We start from the raw sequence: 22375 nt of genomic DNA, 5'->3' as shown, positions 1-22375 counted from the left end.
TTTTACTTTAAGCCAAACCACAGTAACTTCATAAAATGAACTGATTTTCCATAATGCATCAGAGATACTGTGATCAATAGAGTAGAAAATAATCTGTTGTAAAAATCTGACATGAGAATTACAAAAAGAGTCAGAGTACATGTAATCTGTCTGATAAGTAGCACAAGACATGTTATGTGTCCTAACATTTTTGAAGTAAAAAAATTACACCACAAACAGTATGTGAATCTAACAAAAGTCATAATGTGTATGGCTGGTAAATAATTAATTTTATTATAGAGTAGTTTTTCTGTTGTTGCTGTCATTTTAGTTACTATCTTCTTGTTATATCAATGTAATAATTTGCATGTGTTTTTTTTTCTCATCAGATCTTCCAGTTACTCAAACACGTTTCTCACTGGCATCTTGTTGTAAGTCATTGACCTTTTTACTTGTTTTGACTCTTTTTAGTAGTGTAGGAATATGATGGATGATGAACTTCCTTCTGATGTTATCTTATTCCACACAATTCAAGTAGATTATTAGAATTTTATTTTCTCCTCCCTAACAGGGAAGGGAAGGGAAGGGAAGGGAAGGGAAGGGAAGGGAAATATACTTTCAAAATATTTTCAAAATCCTTGGTGGTTGATTTGCTAAATAGTGAAAAATCCTCATCTCTTTTCTGAGAAAATTGGCTTAGCAAAATAAAGGTCAAAGATTCAGCAGAAATAATGTATTACACTGAAGGAAAAGGTATAAAATGTTCGCATGAGAAACTTTTAAAGTCTGCCATGTTACCCGGGCTTTCCAGTGATTTTGTTTGATTTTTGTTGTTCGTAAATCTGTGAAAGACATTTATTACTTGGTATAAAATCCTTCTGAAATTTCTCTCCTTCCTCTGCAGATTGGTGCCTGCACAAAAATGTGCCAGTGCTCTTCGTCATCCATAAATGAAGTGCGTTAGCCAGAGCTGTTTGTGGCAGTCCAGCCCTTCACCAGGGCCAGTGGTGTTATTCCCAGTAACACACAACAGTTTTATTCTGGGTCTAATCCCCCAGTTCACCCCTTAGTAGCTACCAACTTGCTCTTCAGAAATACACAAATCACAGCCTTTCCCAACCCTTTATTCTAGGTTAGCACTCAATGGTTGGCTGTTGTTCCCAGGAAAACAAAAGGCTCCAGGGATCTTCTTTCTCAGCTCCCTCTAGTGTGTCCTCAGATTATAGAGATGAAGTCAGTAATAGTTTTTTATATTCTTAGTCCTAAAAATCTCAGCACAGCTGAACTTTGCTCTGTCTTAAAATACTTTTTCTCTCCTTGGGGCTTTTAACACACTAAGTCTTTCAGTTTTACATCAAGCCTTGCCTGGACTCCTGACAGTGCTCCTTCAATGAACTCCTTGGCTCAGCTGGAGTCAATGACCTAAGTCCTCTGGCCTGCAGGAAAGGCAGGATTTCAGCTCTCCTTCTTGAAAACGCTCTTCATTTTCACTGTACCCCTTCATCTTTATTTTTCATTTCCTATTGCTATTTCCTAAACCTCCTTCATTACTGGTTCATAACAATTTTTTTCAAATTCTTTATTTCCTTGGCATTTGTTGCTCTTCAGATGCTCTGGTTATGAGTTTTGTGTATGTGCTTGTTGTGGGTGTCTGTGTCCTGTTGCAAATGAAATTATCAGAGCATTTTTACTGGCTGGGTACATCTAATGCAAAGTTTCACTGCAAATGTATGTATTTGCTCAGCTCCCTGAGCCAGCTGACTGTTCATTTTTAACACCATGTGGTGAGTGCTTTCTTGGGATTTAGGTCATTTGAGGATAGACCATGGAGTAACGGACACAAACTGAAAGTGGGGAAATTTAGGAATAAATTCTTTAGGAATAAATTCTTTACTGTGAGGGTAGTGAGACACTGGAATGGGTTACCCAGAGAAGTTGTGGATGCCCCATCCCTTGCAGTTACCAGGCCAGGTCAGGATGAGGAGTTGAGCAATGTGGTCTAATGGGCAGCATGGGTCCCCCATGACAGGGGAAGTTGGACCTAGATGATATTTAAGGTCCCTTCTAACTCCTAATATTCTATGATTCTATATTTTCTAAAATAATGTTGCTTATGAATGCAAACAATTCAGGGTACTTTCCTTCTGAATGAAAACTGAACTTCTGATAGCTGGACCTGCTCATATTTTTGGTTCTTACTGTCCAAGTGATGCAGCAGGCACAGTCTCACAGAGTGACCTTTCTCTTTGTTGGAAGGATGGCCATGCCTCCTCCTCTTCATGGCCCTTTAATTGGAGATGATTAAGATGCCATGATTTTGAGGGTACTGTTTGATGTGTGAATTGTTTTGTCTGGCTGTCCACAGGATGATATGGATGTGTCCTTAGTGATTGCTCCCTGGATGAAATTTATTTGAAGCTGGAGCTTGTAGTTATGTTCCAGAATGCAAACAAGTGAAAAACAGAAGAGAAATATTGCCAGCCTGAATGGTGCCCTGCTGTCTCCTCTGAAAGGGTAGAGGTACAATACAGAAAGAAAGATTGATACAATCAAACTCCTGGCTGCTGGGCCAGGTCTGACTGTATGCAGTTGCTTCTCTAGATGTATAAAAGATGTTTATTCATGGCAATCTCCACTTAGATTGTACTTGTTATCTTGAAAACTGCCAAGTTGGGAAGCACTGCCCTTCCTGTTTTTTCTACATGCATTTACAACATAGTGAGGTCCTAAACTTTCTTTGAAATGACACAAAAAAGTTTCTCTGTGTTGAAGCTCTGTTCTGAGTCTTTGAAGATTCAAAATCACTGCTCCTTTGGATAAGGAGCTTGCTAACAGTGGTACTCTTTGAAACTTGAGCCTTCAAATTGTTGACTCATACAGCACTTGGCTTAAAAGAAATGGCAGTTCTGTAAACCGTCAGTTTTAGTTACAAAAATATCCCCTCCCTCCCTGCAGGGATCGGGAAGAAGGTTTCTCACTTCCCTTCCTCACCAACATTCATGTTCACCAGAATGTTCCCTGTTTAATTCACTTCATACCTGCTGTTTTTTCAGTCCTGATGCTGCTAACATTTCTTCCAGCCTTTCTAAATGCAATGGTAGAAAACAATGGTTTTTTTAGGGCATGGGATGTAATTGACCAAAACTTAGCTACTATCTGAAAGCATAATCAGAAAATGGAATTTGCAAATATTGTGTTCTTGTGGATGGAGTTACAACAGCATTGTTTTGATTCCAGCCTTTCAGTATCAAATAACATCTTGAAAAACCAGGAACTGGCTGAAGTATCTTTTAGAAACTACATGCCGTGCCTGTCATACATTCTTAAGACACATTGTTGTAAAAATATTTCAGGTCTAGATGATTTTATTCTAAACGTGTGGGTAAATGCACATGCATAAAAAAAAGGCATAATGATAAGCCTGATTTTAATTTTCCTTTGAGAATAAATATTATCAGTTATAAACAAGTCACTAGCAATTAACAATTCATTAAAATTTAATCTCCTTGAGTAGATGGCAAGATACTAGATGTGACTTGTGATAACCATGTCTAGACTAAGAAGCATAATCTTTGCTCCTTCCCTGTCAGGTGTGTTTGATAGCTCTGTCAGATTTTGTGACATCACTTTGGCTGTTTTTAAGCTTCCAAATTGAAACTGGCAAAGCCTGGATATGAACAAATATTCCAGCAGTGCTATGAATTGCAATGCCAGTGGTTCTTGAACAATAGAGTTCCCTGCTGAAGAGCTAACACAGTTGTTTGGTGTCTCTCAAGCCCCGTTTTACTTGTCTTTTGGGAGTGGTCCTTGTGGTCAGCCACCTCCCTGCTCACATCCAAGCCATGCTGTGGAGGGATCTGGCTGGAGGAGCCTGTGCAGAGCTGTGAGCCAGTGGCTAATCAGCACAGTCAATCACACAGCAGCCTCAGACTGACGCCTGGCTCTCCTGCATTTGGCAGATAGGCATAGCCTTTGACTCATCTTGTAACAATGTCCAAGGGCTTATGTGGTTTGTTTTTGCAGCTCTGATACTTAAAATCAGTTTAATAACACAAAATCCTGCCATTCAGACTGACCTCTTCATGTGAACTGGGGCTGTGTTTGAAGAATACAGCTCTTGCTGTAGACCAGAGTTTGGTAAGAGGTCACGTCTGGAGTGCTGTGTGCTCCCTGGGGCTCCTGAGTACGAGAAAGGCATGAACCTACCTGCAGGAGGGAGTCCAGCAAAGGGCCTTGAAGGTGATTAAAGAGCTGGAACATCTGATGAACAAGGCAAGGCTGATAGAGCTGGGGCTGTTCAGCCTGGAGAAGAGAAAACTCAAGAGGGATTTTTTGAATGTGGATAAAAAAACTGATGAGGGAGACAGGGAGCTGGATTCCTGGCTCTTCTCAGTGAAGCTCAGTGAAAGACAAGAGGCAACAGGCAGGAACTAAAATGCCTGAGTTTCCACTTAAATACAAGAAAATAACTCTTTTAACCTGAAGGTGGTCAAACCCTGTAACATGTTACTGAGAGATGTTGTGGAGTCTCCACTTTTGGAGGTACTCAAAGCCTGTCAGAACAGGGCCCTGGACAATCAGTGACCTTGCCCAGACCAAGGGGTTGGACAGGACAATTACCAGAGATGCTTTCCAGTCTCAGGTATTGCTTTTAGAACACATTGTCAACACGGTAAATCTACAATATTTTTAACCTATTGCACAGACAAGAATATTTGCTGTCTTATATATAAACCTGGTAGAGGCCTAAGTGGAAAAACACCCAATTTAGTTGTGCTTATGAAAATTACATATGTACAAAACACAAACAATACATGTATTTTATTCTTTAAAATCAGTGTTAGCCATAAATTCTGATAGGTTTTCTCTCTCTCCCTCTCTGTCCTTGTGACAGAATTGCTCACTGTCACTACCATTTCCAGCCTCAGTGTAGAAGAAGCCACATCTCCCCTGCTGTGACAGGGGGTGCCAACCACGCCATGGGGCTTCCTTGCCCCAGCTCAAGCTCTGCTTCCACGGCCAGCAGCAAAAAGTCCAGCCCAAAAGTGAAAGGGGCAACTTTTGAAAGTCTCAAGATACAAGGGCAGCCCTTGTATCTTGAAACAGCAGCTAGTTTTACTGCTACTACTCCTAGCCAAATTTTCTCCAGTAAAATATCCAGAAGATTTTGAAGGCTTTGACATGTGAGCACATGTTTTAATAAATTAATAGCTGGGAGACTGAAGCTGACTTGAGGCTTGCCCTCAGGTCATAACTGAAGGTCATAAACTGAAGAACTGCTGCAGTTATAATGTTTGACATTGGAATGATTGACGCAAAAGAACAGGAGCTGCCAGGTCCAGAGAGATGGTCACAAGGGAAATCATAAATGGTGTTCAGGAAAAAATACAAGCTATAGGAACTAGGAAGACTTGTCCCAATGCTAAAAACATTGTAGTCTTGTTTAGGAAAGGCAGGGATAGAAAGGGTAGGGATAGAAAATATTTTAAATAAAAATCATGTGTTTTTCTGTGTTTTCCCTAGGGGTGGTAGAGTATTTTCATAAATCTATGACTAATTTTTTAGTTCTGGACCTCAAACCAACTCTGCAATTACCTAAACCTTTTAGTATTTTTAGTGAGATTACTATATAGATGTTTTCAGCCAAGTTAGTCACACACACGAACTCTTATTATTTTGCTTAACATCTATTATTCATGAAGGCTAAAATATGGTTGAGGAGGAAAACAAGGGGTTAATAGTTCCTTCAATAATGGAAAGGACATAATTGATGTGATAGGTCAAACCTTACCCAGAAGTAGAACAGAAAATAAAAATTGCTTTTACAAAAAAATGCCTATCTTTAGATATCTAAAGATAGCCAAGTCTATATTTACACTTGGCTTCTTCTGTAAAAACATTATGAAAGATGGGAGGGTTTTAATGTAATTAACTGGTGAAGAGAGTAATGAGGCTGTTACTAAAGGAAGTGACATAGCATGCTGGAATTGCCTGGCTGAATGTGAACCTACTGAGTAATCCTTTCTTAATTATGAACTAGTAATACAACTTTGATATTAGCCACGTTCCATTTTAGATTAATATTTTAATTTTTTGTAAGGTCTTTTTTATAAATGAATAGAATAGAATTTATAAATTTATAGAATTCTTATAGTTAATAATGTATTCAAACTTTCCTTTTTTTTTCTCTTCTTTCTTACTTGAAGTCCAAATATTGTTTTGAAGTCTTTTAAATCTGTGAAGTTCTATAAATAACTTTTTCTCATATTCATATTGAAGTAACTCCATTATGTTGAATCTTGAAAAGTTTTACCAAGTATTGTAATAAATGAAAGTCTTGTCAGATGCATGCAAATATTTTCCATAACCTTAAGAATTGTTATGGTGTGAAATAAATAACTTTGTGAATAAAATAGCACAATTCTTACTCTGCAGGCATTAGAAACATATTACTGGAAGAAGCAGTAATATCTTACAGCAGACTATACCTTGGCAAAGCTACTGTATGAATTTAGTTGCTATATAGCAGAGATTTATTAATTTCTTGGGTCCCTGCTTTACATTCTTTTTGGTATTTAATATTATTTCTAGCAAACCTATCCCCGATTAGAAAGAATAGTTACAAGGGAGGTTTCCAGTTCAGAGTCTTATAGGTACCTATTTCATTGCTTCTTGTATAAAAACCTATGCTTGACAGCTGTAAAATTTGAATGTCAAACTCAATTTTGAGTTTTACTACAATAGTATGTATTGTACTAAAATATTATATTTATTTTTGCATGCTTCACAGCTTATACATTTACCATTAGGACATCCTGTATTCCCTTGCTAAAATTCTTAGTGGGGAACTAATTGAATGACATGGGAATTCAGAAAGCAGAAAAAATGTGGTAGGTGTAAAGTCTTATGATGCTGGCTGTGCTGTTTCAGTTTTTCTCAACTTTCTTCTGGAGACTATAGATCTTGGAATAATCCTCTCAGCTCTATTTAGTTCTCTCTCCATCTCTCCTTAAAACACAAACCATGAAGGAGAGTGATGGGATCACTGAAGACCTCTGTCTCTCTCACGCCACATGGTTAAGATGAAAGGGCAGCCTTCTCAGCTTGGCTGTCAAGGGCAAGCATTTTGTATTATGAATTCAAAACCCTGATATTTTTGAAATATTAATAAATACCTTGTAACAGGAAAAGGTTTAGCTTGATTATTTGTGTTTTTTCCATGTTGACAGTGTTTCCGAAACCACACTGCTGTTTTGTTCATGGCCATGTTCTGAGCCTATTAATTAATCCCTCTTTGCTCATAGTGAAGCAGTGCTGAGACGCTCCAACCTTGCACATGGCTCCATACAAGCCTGTAATAATGAGCTGAAGGTCTTTTTCCTCTGAAATTATGTGAAGTGAATAGGCCCAGAATTTGTAAGGGCACAAGGCAGAATAGGCAATAGATGTGATTATGGCCTGTTCAAGTTTGAGCCCATTGATGTGGGTAGCCAAGGCAGTGGAGGTGTGGTGACACATGCTTTGACACACGTCCAGAGGAAAGCCACCCTTCAGCCCTGGGTGCATGTGCTGCTAACAGGAGCTAAAGCACTTGTCACTGCCACGTTGCTGTGGCTAGGTGCAGACAGTGTAGGTTTTGCATATATCATGGTTCTGTCTTCGTTTTGGTCCTGTAGCCATACAGAATCAGACTGCAAAATAACTTGGATGGATTATGCATGCCAGCTGTCTAATACTTGCCAATATTTTGTCATTTGGTGCAGAGACAATTTAAGAAGGAAAGCGAGGCAGGATGAGGAGAGTGATGGCTTGATTTTAATCACAGCTGTTTTCTCTCCACTGCCAGTGAGTTTGGCAGGTTAAATCTAGGGTGTAGAGCTGGCAGTGGTGCTGCCGCTGTGTAATTTGCTCTGCACAGAGTAGTAGGTCTGTGCCAGGAGCTGTGATAGAGGGAAGGTGGTTCAGAGGGGCAAGACCAATAAGAGCAGGGGTCGGAAGTTTGACCAGCAGGATGCAGCAATCTCAATCCTCAGTTAATCCAGAAAACAGAACACCTTAATCAACACTAGAAAAATAATTTATTAGGTATATTAGAGGTATTAATTGGATCAGACCTTGTGTTACTACGCCTTGGGAACAAGTCCCTTCTTTGCCAGCAAGGGATGAGTACCTGAATTCACATAGGGGTCCCTTCCTTTTGCAATTACTTGTCTTAGAGTGAGTTTGACTTATGCACTATTTTGGTGTTAAAAGGTGTTTCTAGTATTTGAAGCAAACTGAAAATTTCTTGCAACTTACAAAATCCTTAAAAAAGAAAATATTGGTTTTGCACAGATTATCCACAGAAAGGAGATGGTCAGTGATTTTTCCTTAACTAAAATGATCAGACTACAGAAACCTTCTTTTTTTCCTAACATATTCTTCTGTGGTAAACTTCCTGTTTTCTTAAATGTATTTTTGAATATGGACTTTAGTAAATTTAAGAAGATTAGGGATTGGTTGGGTTGCAAAAGGTCCTTTGCAAGGCATAATGTGGGACTAGCTCTTCTTATTTCAGGTCAAACATTAGTACAAGATAAGGTTCTGTTTGTTTGCCCATTTTTGTGGAAATAGCAATGAATGTGGAGTCTATAAGAGAGAAATTATGTGGCTTGTGTTACCATACCTTCAGCAAATGCTTTCTTAGTATCTATTACTCTGAAAAGTATGTTTTGGATTCATGCTAATCAAATCATGTAGCTCTGCTGCATCATTTGTGATCCATAATCTAACTGGCATAATAAAGATCGAGATTTTTGAAGTACACCTTTCAAAAACAATTACTAGCAGACTCTCACTTGTATATTGACCAGTTCTTATAACTTCTACTTGATGATAAATCTCATTTTTCCCAAAAGCCTCCAAGTTCCTGTGGATCACACAAGTTGCATGTAAAGATATGCCAGTCCCAGATGGCCATCTGTCTCTTCTTTCCCCCAGCCAATTCAGCCAGGTTTCCTGATAAAGGGTGCATGAAGTGTCAGCAGGTCCAGCTGGAGACCTGCATAACAGTATCAGGCTCACATGCTTATATTTTGCTTCTGATGACAGTATCAGCAGGAGAAGGATTATAGGACTCTGGTTTTGGAAGTCAAAAAGAGAAGTGACTGAGTAGGGACTGTGGCTACTTGGTTGAAGACATGCATCAATCCTCAACTAAGTGCAGCAACAGGCTGTGCTGTCCTTATTTCTCTAAAATTAACTAAAATGTCCTAAAATTGTAGAGTATGCTGAGTTGGAAGGGAACCCTCAAGGATCCTACACAGAGCATCCCAAGAGTGACACCTGTGCCTGAGAGCATTGTCCAAACACTTCCTAAACTCAGTCTGGCTTGGTGCTGTGATCACTTCCCTGGGGAGCCTGTTCCCGTGCCCACAAACCCACTGGGTGAAGAAACTTTTCCTGATATCCAACCCAAATCTCCCCCAACTCAGCTTTAGGCCATTACCTTGGCTTCTGTCACCAGTGACACAGATAACAGATCAGTGCTGGTCCCTCCTCTTCCCTTCCCAAGGAACTTGGAACTGCAGGGTACTCTTAGCTCAGTCTCCTCTTCTCCAGGCTGAGCAGACAAGTGACCTCACCTCTTCCTCCTACAGCTTCCCCTCTAGAACCTTCAACATGTTTGTTGCCCTCCTTTGGGCTCTTTCCAGTAATTAAAATATCTTTTTTACATTGTGGCACCCAGAGGTGCCCCCAGCACTTGAGGTGAGGCCGCCCCAGTGCAGAGCAGAGCAGGACAATCCCCTCCCTTGCCCAGCTGCCCATGCTGTCCCTGATGCCCCCAGGACAGGCTTGGCCCTCCTGGCTGCCAGGGCACTGCTGGCTCATGTTCAACTTGCCATGGACCCTTTCCAGGCACTGCTGTCCAACCTCTCATTCCCCAGTCTGTCTGTACATCCAGGGTTTCCACGTCCCAAGTGCAGAATCTGGTGCTTTTCCCTATTGAACTTCATTTTGTTGGTAATAGCTAATTCTTCTAATTGTTGAGATCTCTCTGCAGGCCCTCTTTGCCCTCCAGTTATGTGCCATTGTCAAACTTAGAATTCCTTTGAGTCCTGTGTCCAATGTATAACATATTTGTATATATTTAATTTCATTTTTAAAATAGCTTATTTTCAAAGGGAAAATATTGAATAAGCTCAAGAATAAGAATGGCAGAACAACTTCTTTTATCTGCTACTAAAGGTTGGAGGGGCACACTTTTCTAAGGCAAGGTCTGGTTGCCAACCCCTATCCTGCCTAGGAGCAAATCTCTCCACATAAAAAATTAGTTCTGTATTAAATTACCTCTGAAGAGTTCTTGTTTCTTTAGCAGCTGCAGCATTACAAATGAATCTTGGAGCAAACACCTAAGCCCTGGGGAATGCTGGAATTTCAGGTACATTGTTATTCTCAGTGATTTCAGTGCAGTAATTTCAGGCAGTTTCCAGCTCAGCATGACATATTGTGGAATTGTTTGTCCAAGGTAGTGAACCTAGGTTTGAAAAGGGATGGGTTTGCAAACCAAAGCTTGATATTATGTTTTTGAAAATATGTTTCTTCTCAGCATAGCTCTTTCTTCAGGACAAATAATGATGTGAAATGGTTCTTACCTTTGATTTGGAGCCTAATAGGGGAAACGGGAAATCATTCAGGGTTAAACAGCAGCATAATGGTATGGGCCACAATGCAACACTCCTATGTGACCTGCTAGGGCAAACCTATGAAACAGAGTGAAAATGGGACTGGCCCCTGGGCTTCCTGCCAGCCAGCGCTGCCTGGCTGCTCTCTGGGAGCAAACAATAAAAACTGACTAATTTTGTTCCATTTACAAGATGGTGCCCTTTCCTGCCAAAGTCCAAGTTCTCAGGAAAAATATTTATTTATTGCTTAGGCAATTTTGTAAAAGCAAGTGAGTTCTACAAACAGAATAAAACCTGTCAGTGAGCGAGCGTTATTTAGCTAGCTCTGATTTCTAGCTAGGCTAGTTTTCACTGGTGTTGAGCCCCATTTCTTCCCTGTTTGGGCTTTTTTTTTTTTTCCCTAGCATTATTCCATCTCACCTTACTTGTTTTACATATTAACTGAATTAATTAGTAGAGAAGGATTTGAGCCAGCTGGATTTTACTCTAACTGGATTACCTCACAGGAACATGCAATCCATCAGGCTAAAGTAAACACTTAGCTGGGTCACAGTCTTCCTACAGCCCAGCCCATCTAAAGTCCTGTATGAGATCACTGAAATCTCTAAGTAGATTACATGAGTATTGTTGTAATGTGGGGAGATGTTCTGGTAACAAAACATTTGCATCCAGCAACCAGCCGCTCTTGCCTCAGCCAGCCACGCTGCTGGGAACAGGAGGTGGTATAGAGTTGTGCTCTTCAGTCATTTAGAGCATTCCCTATCAAAAGGCAAGGCACATTTTGATTAGAAAAGGGATACTCCTACTCTGTTTTTATGGAAAGCTGTTTTATTGTTTTGAAATACTTTTGGGGATGAAGTTATTTTCTATTCTTCCTTCAGTGCAAGCCAAACGTCAAAGGTGTGAATGATGAAAACACCCAGAGATCTAACCACACTGGCAAGTGGAAATCTGTCAGCATTGTACTAGCAACAGGTATTATCATCATGGGTGCCAGTCCTGTCAAACCTGCCTGTTCAAGTCTCTGTGATCCCTCTGATGGGAACCCTCTGTAGAGCACCATTCCATTTTAGCTGGTTGCTGCTCTGGGATTCCCAGTGGGGAAAACCCCGTTCTGGCCCTCCAGCTACGCCAACCACTGTGAGTGAATTCATGTGAATCATTAGTCTAATTTACTAAATTGCCCTTAAATAATTCCTACCAGCTGCACATTGCTCAGCATCACACCTCAGTGTCTATGGAACTGCTGTCTGCTGTGGCATGGAAAGGATCCAAAAACCTCTGCACCACATGGGGCTCTTGCAGCTGCAGTGGGGACTTGATCCTTTATTTCTGGTTGGAGACTGGATGTACTGAGCCCAATTGGGAGCCTTTAATAGCAGTTCTCATCTTCTTGCCTCCAGGGCTGTCAAGGCAGCAGCTTCTTTGTGTGGCAGAAATACAAATGTTTCTATTTCAGCCATCCAGAATATTCACATATACTATACTGAGATTTACTAAGAAAAAACACTTCTAAAATATTAAAATAATTCCATGAATTAATACTTTAATACTTCCCCCCCCTTCCCTTTCCCCCTCCCCCCCCATTAAATGCAGAGAACTACATTTTTGGGGTCATCTGGAACAATAAGAAGGGAGGTAGAAGATCTGCTTATAACTTGCTGGAGCAACTTACTGGAATATCATCACTCTGAAATGTACAACTGCAACAAAATGGTTTATAAAGAGAACAGAGGAAACAGGAACTGTTTAAAAATGGAAAAAATGTAACTTTTTGTGTTTTAGAACAGCTTTCAAGAAAGTATATTATATTGAAACCAAACTGCCTGGAAAATGCTTTGGAATTTTATTCAGAAGAAAACTGAATTTTTTGGTTTTTATCCAGCTTAAAATAAAGTCATACTACAAAATATGAAAAGCTTCTCTGAACTAAAATTTCCATACTTTGTATGGTTGTTGTATTACCAATGCCCTATTTAAGTTGCAGAAATGGGATGTGAAGACCGTTGCAAGATCAGTTTTTATAAACAGGTACAAGGAGAGTTTATTCTTCCATACATTCATATTTTCTAGTCCTCTTCTTTTATTATTTTTTCCAGCTGCTGAGAGGTTTTCTGCTGATTTCCTGTTGGAAGAGAAATTCCACTTAAAAGTGGAAAGAAGGGAAATCAGAATGGGAAGCCAATGCCAGATTAAAGCATAGGTGTCTTGTCAGTATTTCACATGTGGCAGGGAAGGAGCAAAATTCTTCATAAGCAGCTGCTCAATTGGAGACACAGTGTAAAGGTCTATTCTTCCCAAATAATGAGAGAGTTTCCATGTGGGGCTTCAACACAGTGTGACTTATCTTTCTTCTGCATGAGATCCTTTGGATTCATCCACTGTAGAATCTCAGCCTTGTGATACCATCTCAATAACATTTTGACAGGCAAAGAAGTGTCATAAAGCCTTACCCTGTTTTCTCCCCTTCTGAAATAGTCCTTGTCAAGGACTATGCCATTTCTGAAGCCCAGCTGGGAACTCAGCCCCACCCAGCCACTTGCTCACTCCTCCTACAAGCAGGATGGGTGGGAGGACAGAAAGAGTAAAACTGAATTAACTCATGGGTTAAGATACAGACAGTTTAACAGGGAAAGCAAAAGCTGCACAATTAATTCACTGCTTGCCATGGGCAGGAATATGTCCAGTCACCCCCAGGACAGCCAGGCTCCAACATACATGGTGGTGAATTAGGAAACAAACACCACCACTCTGAAGTTCTCACCCCTTTCCTCCTTCTTCCTCCAGCTTTATATGCTCAGCATGCCAACACATGAAATGGGACATCCCTGTAGTCATCTGTGGATAGCTGTCCTGGCTGTGTCACCTACCAACTTCTTATGCCCCTCCCTCCCCAAGCGTCCTCACTGGTGGGACGCAGTGAGGAGCAGAAAAGTCCTCAATACTATGTAAGCACTGCTCAGCAATAACTACAATGTCTCTGTGTTATCATCACTCTTTTCAGCACAAATCCAAAGCACAGTCCCATACAAGCTACTGTGAAGAGAACAAACTCCATCCTGGTAGCCAAAAGTAATCTGAAATTAAGATTTGTCTGACTCTCTTATCAGATTGTACTTATGAGGTGTGATCCAAAGCACGCTCATTCTTGCATCTGTTTTACCTTGCCTGGCAATCTAATTGCTATGGACACAGGTCATTGCAATTAATACATAATTCTAAGTGAAGATATGCAATATCCTAATTCCTTACATTAATTGAGACAAACTCCTTGGTGATGCAGCAATTCCTTCTGTTTTTCGTTTAGTGCTCAAGCATTGTCTCACTGTTTCTGCCCAGGTTTCCAACTTTGGTTTCAGGCAGCCATGCACCACCCCACTGCTGCTATGGAGCTGCTGCAGCGGCAGTGGTGTAACACACACAAGAACCCTCTCCTGTCCTGCTCCCCCTCCTCACACAGCATCCCTCTCCACAGTGGGGGATGCCTGAGTGTGTAGATTCCACAGGGGCCTCTGCTGCAGCAGCCTTCCTGGGTGCTTTTGGCAGCTGCTGTGCCTTGGAGTAGCCACAAAGAGCAATCAAATCTTCAGAGATACTCAGGTGTGTAGCAATGCATTATCCAAGATGAACAGTGCTGGTTTGGAAAAGGTACCACTGCACTGCACATCTGGGTTTATGTAGCGGGGTATTGTTTCTGAAGTTACACACTAAATGTGCTTGCAGACCTTTTGTATGATAAGGGTGGCTCCAGAGAAACAAATCTGTGTTCCACATCTTTTAAAATCTCCCTCTGTAGACTCTCAATTGATAGAGCACAAACACTTTTAATCTGCTCTGAAATAGAAAGCCCAGATTCCTCATCAGATTGATTTTCTATTTGTGCTCCTTGGTGGTCCTGCTTCTCTTAGGTATTTTCTCCGATAACAATTAAATACATATTCTAAATTACATGGAAATTCTTCCCTCCCTGGACACCTCAAACATTCAACAAATAGTACACATAATCAACACCATACCATCCAATTGCCAAAAGCTGACTATTATTCTGCATGATCAAATCACTAAATCCCCTGTGTCTGTCTCCTATTTGGGGCATGGATTTAAAAGGCAGCTGCATTCTGATTTCTATTCATTTGTTTGGAGCATTGCACAAACCATGCTAACAATTACATAAATCAGCCTTTGTGTAATGTTAACTGATAGTCTTTATTGATCACTGGCCAAACTTTTTGAATAATCTGTATTTAGTTCTGTATTAATAACTCTTTTGGGTGCTATTATAAAAACCTGACCAATAAAGTCCTTAGAAATGACTCCTTAAAAGAGTCATTTTACAATGTCTTTCCTCAAAATTAAGCTCATTGCATTCGTTTCCAAAACCACACAGAAACATTCTTTAAATGAGTATGAATTAGATGGAACATCAGGGCTTTGTTTGATCTTTGACTAATTTGGTACACTATGGGAGCAGTGCCATTACCCACTGACCCTCCCCACCACTGGGATAGTCTCAGTGCACACTGGTGTCCTGCCAAGCCAACTGCATGTCTGTGACCACACTCTCCCACCAGGTTATTTCTCCTGTTCCACCTTGTGGAACACAGGAACAGGATGGATTGATGGCTCATCATTTTTACTACGGTTATTTATTGCTGCCTTGCTGTGTGGGCAAAACAGATGCAAAACAGAGAGATTTAGAATACAAACACCAGCTAAGCCATGCAAAGCTGCTTGTGGATCCCTGAGTCAGCAGCATCCTGCTCCGTGTCTGGATGTAGGGGGAGAGAGCAGCCCCGCAGTCTACTGACACATTGCTCCACAGCTCTGCAAGCTGGACACAGGGGTCCACACCTGCCCTTCCTCCTTAGAGTGGTCCTGCTGCAACTTCACCTGCTGAGGATGGAGTGGGAGACTGCTGCTAGATCACCATTTATCTTGTCTGCTGCACTGTCAGTTGAGTGATCTCAGTCAAATGTTGTTGAAAAAGGGCTTTCACAGTCTGTGGGGAAATGGATCCCATCTGTCTCTGAGCAGTGACATGCCTCATCTTGGCTTATGGGATGGATTCTTTCTCATACCAGATGTTATGTTAGCTAGGCTTGCCAGCCACAAACATTTTAGTGGTTTCACAGGGACTGATAGCTCTTTGCTCAGCTGAGTTGGTTTGTCTACCATAGGCAGGATTTCATTAGTGTTGAAGACATTAAAGAGGAGCCAAGGGATTACTACCTTTATTCTTGCTCTGTAGGAACAATCTGATTCACATCGGGTCTGCTGAGTTGTTTTAATGAGATCACATTTGCATGTGAGATTTGATCCTAGGGCACTCTTGACCCATCAGCTTTAACCTGGTTGCCAACAGCTAGTTACTCATAAAGATTAAAAGCTCCAGTTTATTCCAAGCCTGGAAATAAATGAACTCTGTCCAGTTTACTGGGCTTCATCACTTCTTCCATCACTCATCTCTGGCAGAAGTGTTAGTGTCAAGACTCCTTTGACTTTTCCATGTCTCTGGCTGCAGATGTTCCCAGCACATTAGAGCTGTTTTGAGGCAGTTGTGGTGAAAATAATTACAACAGCATAGAATAATATAGTTTGGGAAGCATCTTTAAGATCACTGAGTCCAACCACTAATGTAGAACTGCCAAGTGCATCAGTAAACCATGTCCCTGGACTTACAGTTCTGTTCTTCCAATATACATTTGTAAGGGTATTGATTTCCAATGTATTCTCTGTTCTACATCGATATTTTCAAGGAATTAAATATTTCTGAATCACTCGGGTATTTTCAAGGAATTTAATGTTTCTGTATCACTGGGGTATTCTATTCTTTTAAAGAAATTCTACATATGCCCCATTTAGGCAAGGGTGTATTGCTCTTGGCATTAAGGTAGGATAGGCTTAGCTAAGTCCTGTGTGTACCTCATTTATATTGATGTCACTTGGACTAAACTTATTGATTGACCAAATTTGGCACTTAGCATTTCATAGTTTTCTATCGTGCAAGGCTTTGGGGATAACATAGAGATTTAGAAAAACTTTATTTAGCTTTTATTTCTTTAGGACATAACCTGGGATCCAAATCCATCCCTTTGTATCAGGCTTTTATGGCTTGTTGGAGTGTGTTTTGGAGATAGAAAACTATGGCTTGTCTTTTACTGAAGGTCCATTTCCCTTATTGATTGCTAAAACTAAGAAACTGGGGAAAGAAACTATTTTTTCTTCCTATTTATACTTTTATGCTAAACAGACAAGCAACTGTGCTAGCAATGTTAGTTCAGGCCATGCAGTCTCATCCTGCTTCTGTTTAAACAGCTCTGACCAACTCCATGAATGATTTGGAAGCACTCCTCGCAGCTGGATTGTCTGAGCAAATGTGTGAAAAGCACCCTCCAGCCACCTCTGCAGGACTGTGCTGCCCCCAAATCCGGCTGTCCCATCCTGCGTCCCATTCCAGCTGCTGCTCCTCATGGGGAGAAGAATGCTGATATCAGCAGGGGAAAATCGCCTGTCTGGCACCGTGTTGAGCAGCAGTTCCTGTCAGCAGGGCAGACTCCATTCTGACCTGCAGATTTGCCTGACTCCAGCTAGCCTGCTTTGGAACCAGATTGTCACTGACCTACTTCTTTTCTGTCTACGGCCCAGCTTGGCTGCTTTCTTCACTGCTGCATGCCCTGGCACCCCACAGCTTCCTTTCCATCTGCATGGTAACGCACCTTACCCCACAACAACACATTCAGTTCCTAACACTTATCAGCTCGTTCCCTTGGTGGAAAGATCGCTGCAACCCGATGTGCTCCCTCTGATATTTGGCAGCTTTGCCTGGGGAGAGGAGCAGGGAAAGAAGAGTTGAGAGCATCTCTGACTGCAAGGGCAGATATTTTTGCCTTTTGCACACAGTTTTCATTTCCCCCAGCTAATGCGGGAACCAGCCAAAAGAATTCCTTCCTATGCCAACTTCAGTACATCAAGAAGTCATTTAATGCAGTGTCTAAGTTTGGCCAGAGCTGTTTTGATTTAGTAATGTCTCTTACAAATACCTGCCAAAGTATCTAGTTTTCTAGTAATAACTTTAGCCCTGGCAGTATGACTTTCAGAACAAATACCACGTTTTAAAATCTATCATGGATGTGTTTGCAATTAGTTCAAAAATTATTTCAGATTGAAGAGGAGGATTTACTTAAAGGTGGACAGGAAATAATTTGATCTATATACCAAAATAGGGCTTTACTAATGAGGGAGAAAACAAGCAATTGTCTAATGCAAGATGTACAGAAATTTATCTGTCTTTATAGAAAATTATTTATTAAACTCACAATACAGCTGACCACTATGATCTTTCTGCACATGTAATTTGAAGTGATTCTTTAACATATTATTAGAGATTTAAAGTGTGAAAAATTAAAGAACCATTGAGATTGGGGTTTTGGCTATGGAACTTTAATCTGAAAAATTCAGGCTCCTGAGAATTTAACTTTTTGGTTTGGAGATATTGCCAGCTACCTCAACAAGAGAAGGTTCCTGCTTCTTTATTTTAATTTCTTCTTATATCAGTGATTATAAAGTAAGGAAAAAGTTTCAGGAAAATATTCTTTGTGGGAAGTAAGTAACTTCTGGCAAGAATAAAATGTGATTTCTTAAAAGGCATTTTGGAGCAATGAAGTTATCCAGCAGCTATTATTATCTAACCTACTATTGCTGTGTCCTTGACTGTGGTTTTGAATAATGTCTGCCTCTGAATCTCTTTTTGTCCTTTTTCTTTCCTTGCTTTCTTCCTCCACCTCTGTGCAGTCCCTTTCCAAATCATGCAATAAATTCTCAGTCTAGGATACAAAGTCAAATCCATGTTTCATAAACAACACAACTCTTCCAGATTTTCCCTCTATTAGGGAAAAAGTTAGAACCCTCTTACTTGCCAACACACAAAATACAAATTCCTGCTGAAATAAACTATATGTTAAGGAACCTGGTTTAGTTATTGCTGCTGTCTGTGAATACCATTTTCCCTCATACACTGTTGTCTGCTATTGTAACATGAACATTGCAAAGATTTGGGAGGGTGTTTCTTGACTACACTGTTCATTTAATTATTATTAAAAATTAAGAATTTGCTGACTAATCTCCTTAAAACAGTGTCTATTTTCACAGAGGAGCCTCAGTTTGGACAGCAGCCAGTCTATTCATGCAGGAAACTTGTATAGAATATTTGTACAGAATAGCTTGTATAGAATATTTGCTAGTCCCTGCCAGATTCAAGGACCACTAAAATGTTTCCAGTACTTTGACTGCAGTACTAGTGAAAATCTCACATTCTTCTCTTTTATTTAGTCACAAAAAAGTACACATTTTAGTTTTCAGCAAAGTTTACAGGAAAATTGACAGGAAAAATATTGCAAGTATATAATCTTGGTGGAAGTATCAAAAATAACACATTTCACTTAGTAAATCAGCAATTAAATGTGTCTGGCAGTTTTCATACATTGGTAAAGGAGGTAGAGAGCACTGGGCTTCAGCTTGCAAAGTGACCTTCTGCTCTTGCTCCAGACACCAACCTCCACTTTATTTATTAAGAAGCCTATTACAGTTTTAATAATTATATGAGCAAAAGGATCTGGGCAGTGCAAAGCATGTAGGATCATCCTCTACAGCTGCAAATTGTCATTCAGTTATAATGCTTATTCACAGCTACTCTGGTGGAACTGGAGTCAGCTAATATAAACCTGACCTCAAGCTCAATTCCCTTCCCAGGAACAGATTTGCCCCCTTCCCACAGTGACTCACAGGAGAGGAAAATCAGGCTGCTTGAGCAGAGCCTGAGATTTCTGCATTGTTGAAGAAGCATCCCAATACTTGGGACTGCCTTCAGCCCAGGAAAACATACTTCATATGTGTATTTGGCCCTGGAAAGACAGCAATTTTAAGGAGACCCTGCTTGTGTATGTGTGTAACAGGTCACTATTGAACCCTCATCTCCTTGATCCCTCTGAGACACCCAGTTAGTACAAACCTTTATGAATTTAAGGACATAAAAGACAGTGCTGGCTCAGCGGTGCAATGAAGTGGAATGGTAAGGCATAATCTCATTTCAACACAACATTCTTCATACTGCCATACATCTCAGCTGTAACTTTATGGAATAGCATATCAACTTTTCAGTCCAGCACTCACATAAGACTTGGACAATACTGTCAGGCACATGGTGTGGTTCTTGGAGTTGTCCTGTGCAGGGCCAGGTGTTTGATTCAATGATCAGTACGGGGACGTTCCAGCTCAGGCTATTCTTTGATTCTGTGATTTACTTTGTACTATCATGTGGTGGCAGTTCCCTGTCTTTTGCTTCAGAACAAATTCTGTGCAAATTCTATTGTGTTCTAGCTGAGATTCAAATACTTTTACACCTATAGAAACAAAAAAAAACCTCTTACTGATAGATACCTTTTGGGTAATAATCTTTCAAAAAATTAACCAGGTGGAAAACCACTTTGGAAGGAATGAAGAGATGAAAACGTTTATCAAAGTAATGCAACTGGAGAAAAACATATGTGCTTTTGGGTCAGCAACTGCCCCCATTATGTCCTGAAGAAGAAGCTGCAAGGATTTTTCATGTCCCAAACCTCCTGAGTTGTTGTTCAGTTTCCTTTCTTTCAAATCTTAGTTGCTACATTTATGAACGCTGACTCTCTTATTATTTTAGACCACCATGACAATAACAGCACTAGGGCCTCAAAATTTAGGATATGGGATGGGTCTTTCAAATCTAGTGGAAATACCTGGAAGGCATTCATCTCAGCTGCCTGGAATAAGATTTGCAAAAAGGACAGAAGGCCCCTCAGTTTAGGAAGGATATTGAGGTGCTGGAGTGAGGGAAGGAGACCAGAGAAGAGCAACAGAACTGGGGAAGGGTCTAGAAAGTTAGTCTTATAAGGAGCTGCAGAGGTAGTTTGGGTTCTTTACTGTGGAGAAAAGGAGGCTCAGGGGAGACCTTAATCACTCTCTACAACTCCCTGAAAGGAGGTTATAGCCAGGTAGGTTCAGTCTCTTCTGCCATGTCTCAAGTGAAAGGGTGAGAGTAAATGTCTTTAAATTGCGTCAGGGGAGGTGTAGGAAAATGACTGGGGCTAAAATCAGAGAAAACATGGAAGTCATATTCACATTCTAGCAGAAGTAATAACAGTACAGAAATTATAGGGTGAAATGCAGATGATACTCCCTGAATGGGATTATACACTTCCCAAGTGCAACCGCTTCAGATTGAACATGATGCATGATGAGTCACTCAAGCTCTCCTTAAATGCAAAACCAGTATAAAAGTAAGTGAAAAGGGGGAGAAGTAAAAGAAAACTCCATCATAATTTCTGGGATCAGTCAACAGGGTGAACATGTGTTCTTCCCCATAGGAATGTCTGTTGTGTAAGAATTGCACTTCATGCATGGTGATTTATTATCTGGATCTAACTTTTACTGCTGATTAGAGCTTGTCTGTGTATTGCTTTGAATATATTTTTGCAGCCAAATACTATCACCATCAATCTTTGAACTTTATCATGTCATAATTTTTTATTATATTAATAAAGAATGTATTCTGTAGACTGTGGTCAGGAGTCCTTCACAGGCTCCAGCAGCTGCTGGCAGCAGGTGACACACTGGACTGTGGAGGCCTGGAGAGGGTCTGTGGTGTGTCCCTGAACAAATTGAACTGCCTTCCAGTCCAGGTGGGGTCACTATCTCTGGAAGTATTCAAGAGGTGCCTCTCAAATTCAGAGAGAAAAAGAGACTTTCTTTCTAAAGTCAATACAGATGCAGATTACAAGCTTCAGGCTAGATGGTGTGTATTCTAGCTGTTTGCATCAAATCCCGAGGAAAGTGGACCTTTTTTGAGAAATACATCAAAATCTACTACACTCAGAGCAGACTCTGAAGATACTGCTGTTAATTCTGGTACCTTCTCAAAGTAGTGTGCATACAAGATATGGCAACACATAGGTTGGTGTAATTAACTTCTGAATCTAGGAAACTGTAAATCAGTACAAGATTCAAACTGTGTACTTGAAGGGAAATAAATAGAAAATTTGTGCAGTGAATATACTGCAGGACATTTCATTGTGAGCAGTCAGTAACCTGAACAGTTCACATCCTCTGCTGATAATTATTATGCACAAGAGTTTATTTTGCATGAGTAGCTATTTTCAAAGTACAGAGAATGAATGTGAATATATGGATGCATGTGTAACTACACAGGCATTCGTAACTTGAAATTTTGGTCCTGATATTTCAGACAACAGAAAAAACAATATAAAATAAAGGCTTATTCCATTGCCTTGTTCTGTGCCTGCTAACACTTATGTGTGCTCATTTCCACGTACCTACAGCAACCTGAGCATATCCATTTGAATAAAGCCTTCACTTCTGCACAGCAGCACAGTTCCTCCTTTATGGCAAGTTGCTCAGTGTATGGGACTCTCACAGGCACAGCAACTCTCAGCAGACAGCAACAGTATTATTATTAGACTGGAAACTTGCCTCTAAAAATATAAATATACAGTTATTTCCTGGTAAAACTACCATCAGATGGTATCTGTAATAAAAACCTCTCTTCCCACATCCATCTCCTTTTGCTAAAACTGTAAGGATTTTTCTACTGTTCCCTGACATTTCTAGCTGTTCCCTGGTCCTCTGGTGCTTATGGTTGCACAGTAGTGTTTTTCACAGTTAATCTCAATTTAATATATAAA

The 22375-nt window shown here is 40.4% G+C and overlaps 1 protein-coding gene across 3 annotated transcripts in view; it reads right to left on the bottom strand.

The window, feature by feature from the left end:
• The window catches only part of SNX18 (sorting nexin 18), a 94385-nt gene that overhangs the window by 36837 nt on the left and 35173 nt on the right, over nt 1-22375 (bottom strand). Inside the window, exon 2 of one of the 3 annotated variants that reach the window (XM_039709689.1) lies at nt 12467-12788. The exons of the other annotated variants lie outside the window; for them this stretch is intronic. Coding sequence (XP_039565623.1) covers nt 12730-12788 — 59 coding nt within the window. The 3' untranslated portion in view covers nt 12467-12729. Of the gene's footprint in view, nt 1-12466; nt 12789-22375 lie in introns of those variants that run through there. 3 annotated transcript variants of the gene reach the window in all.

The sequence above is a fragment of the Passer montanus genome, unplaced genomic scaffold (genome assembly GCF_014805655.1).
Source record: "Passer montanus isolate IOZ18808 unplaced genomic scaffold, ASM1480565v1 scaffold22, whole genome shotgun sequence".
Classification (NCBI taxonomy): Eukaryota; Metazoa; Chordata; class Aves; order Passeriformes; family Passeridae; genus Passer; species Passer montanus.
This window is presented reverse-complemented; position numbering and strand designations above follow the sequence as displayed.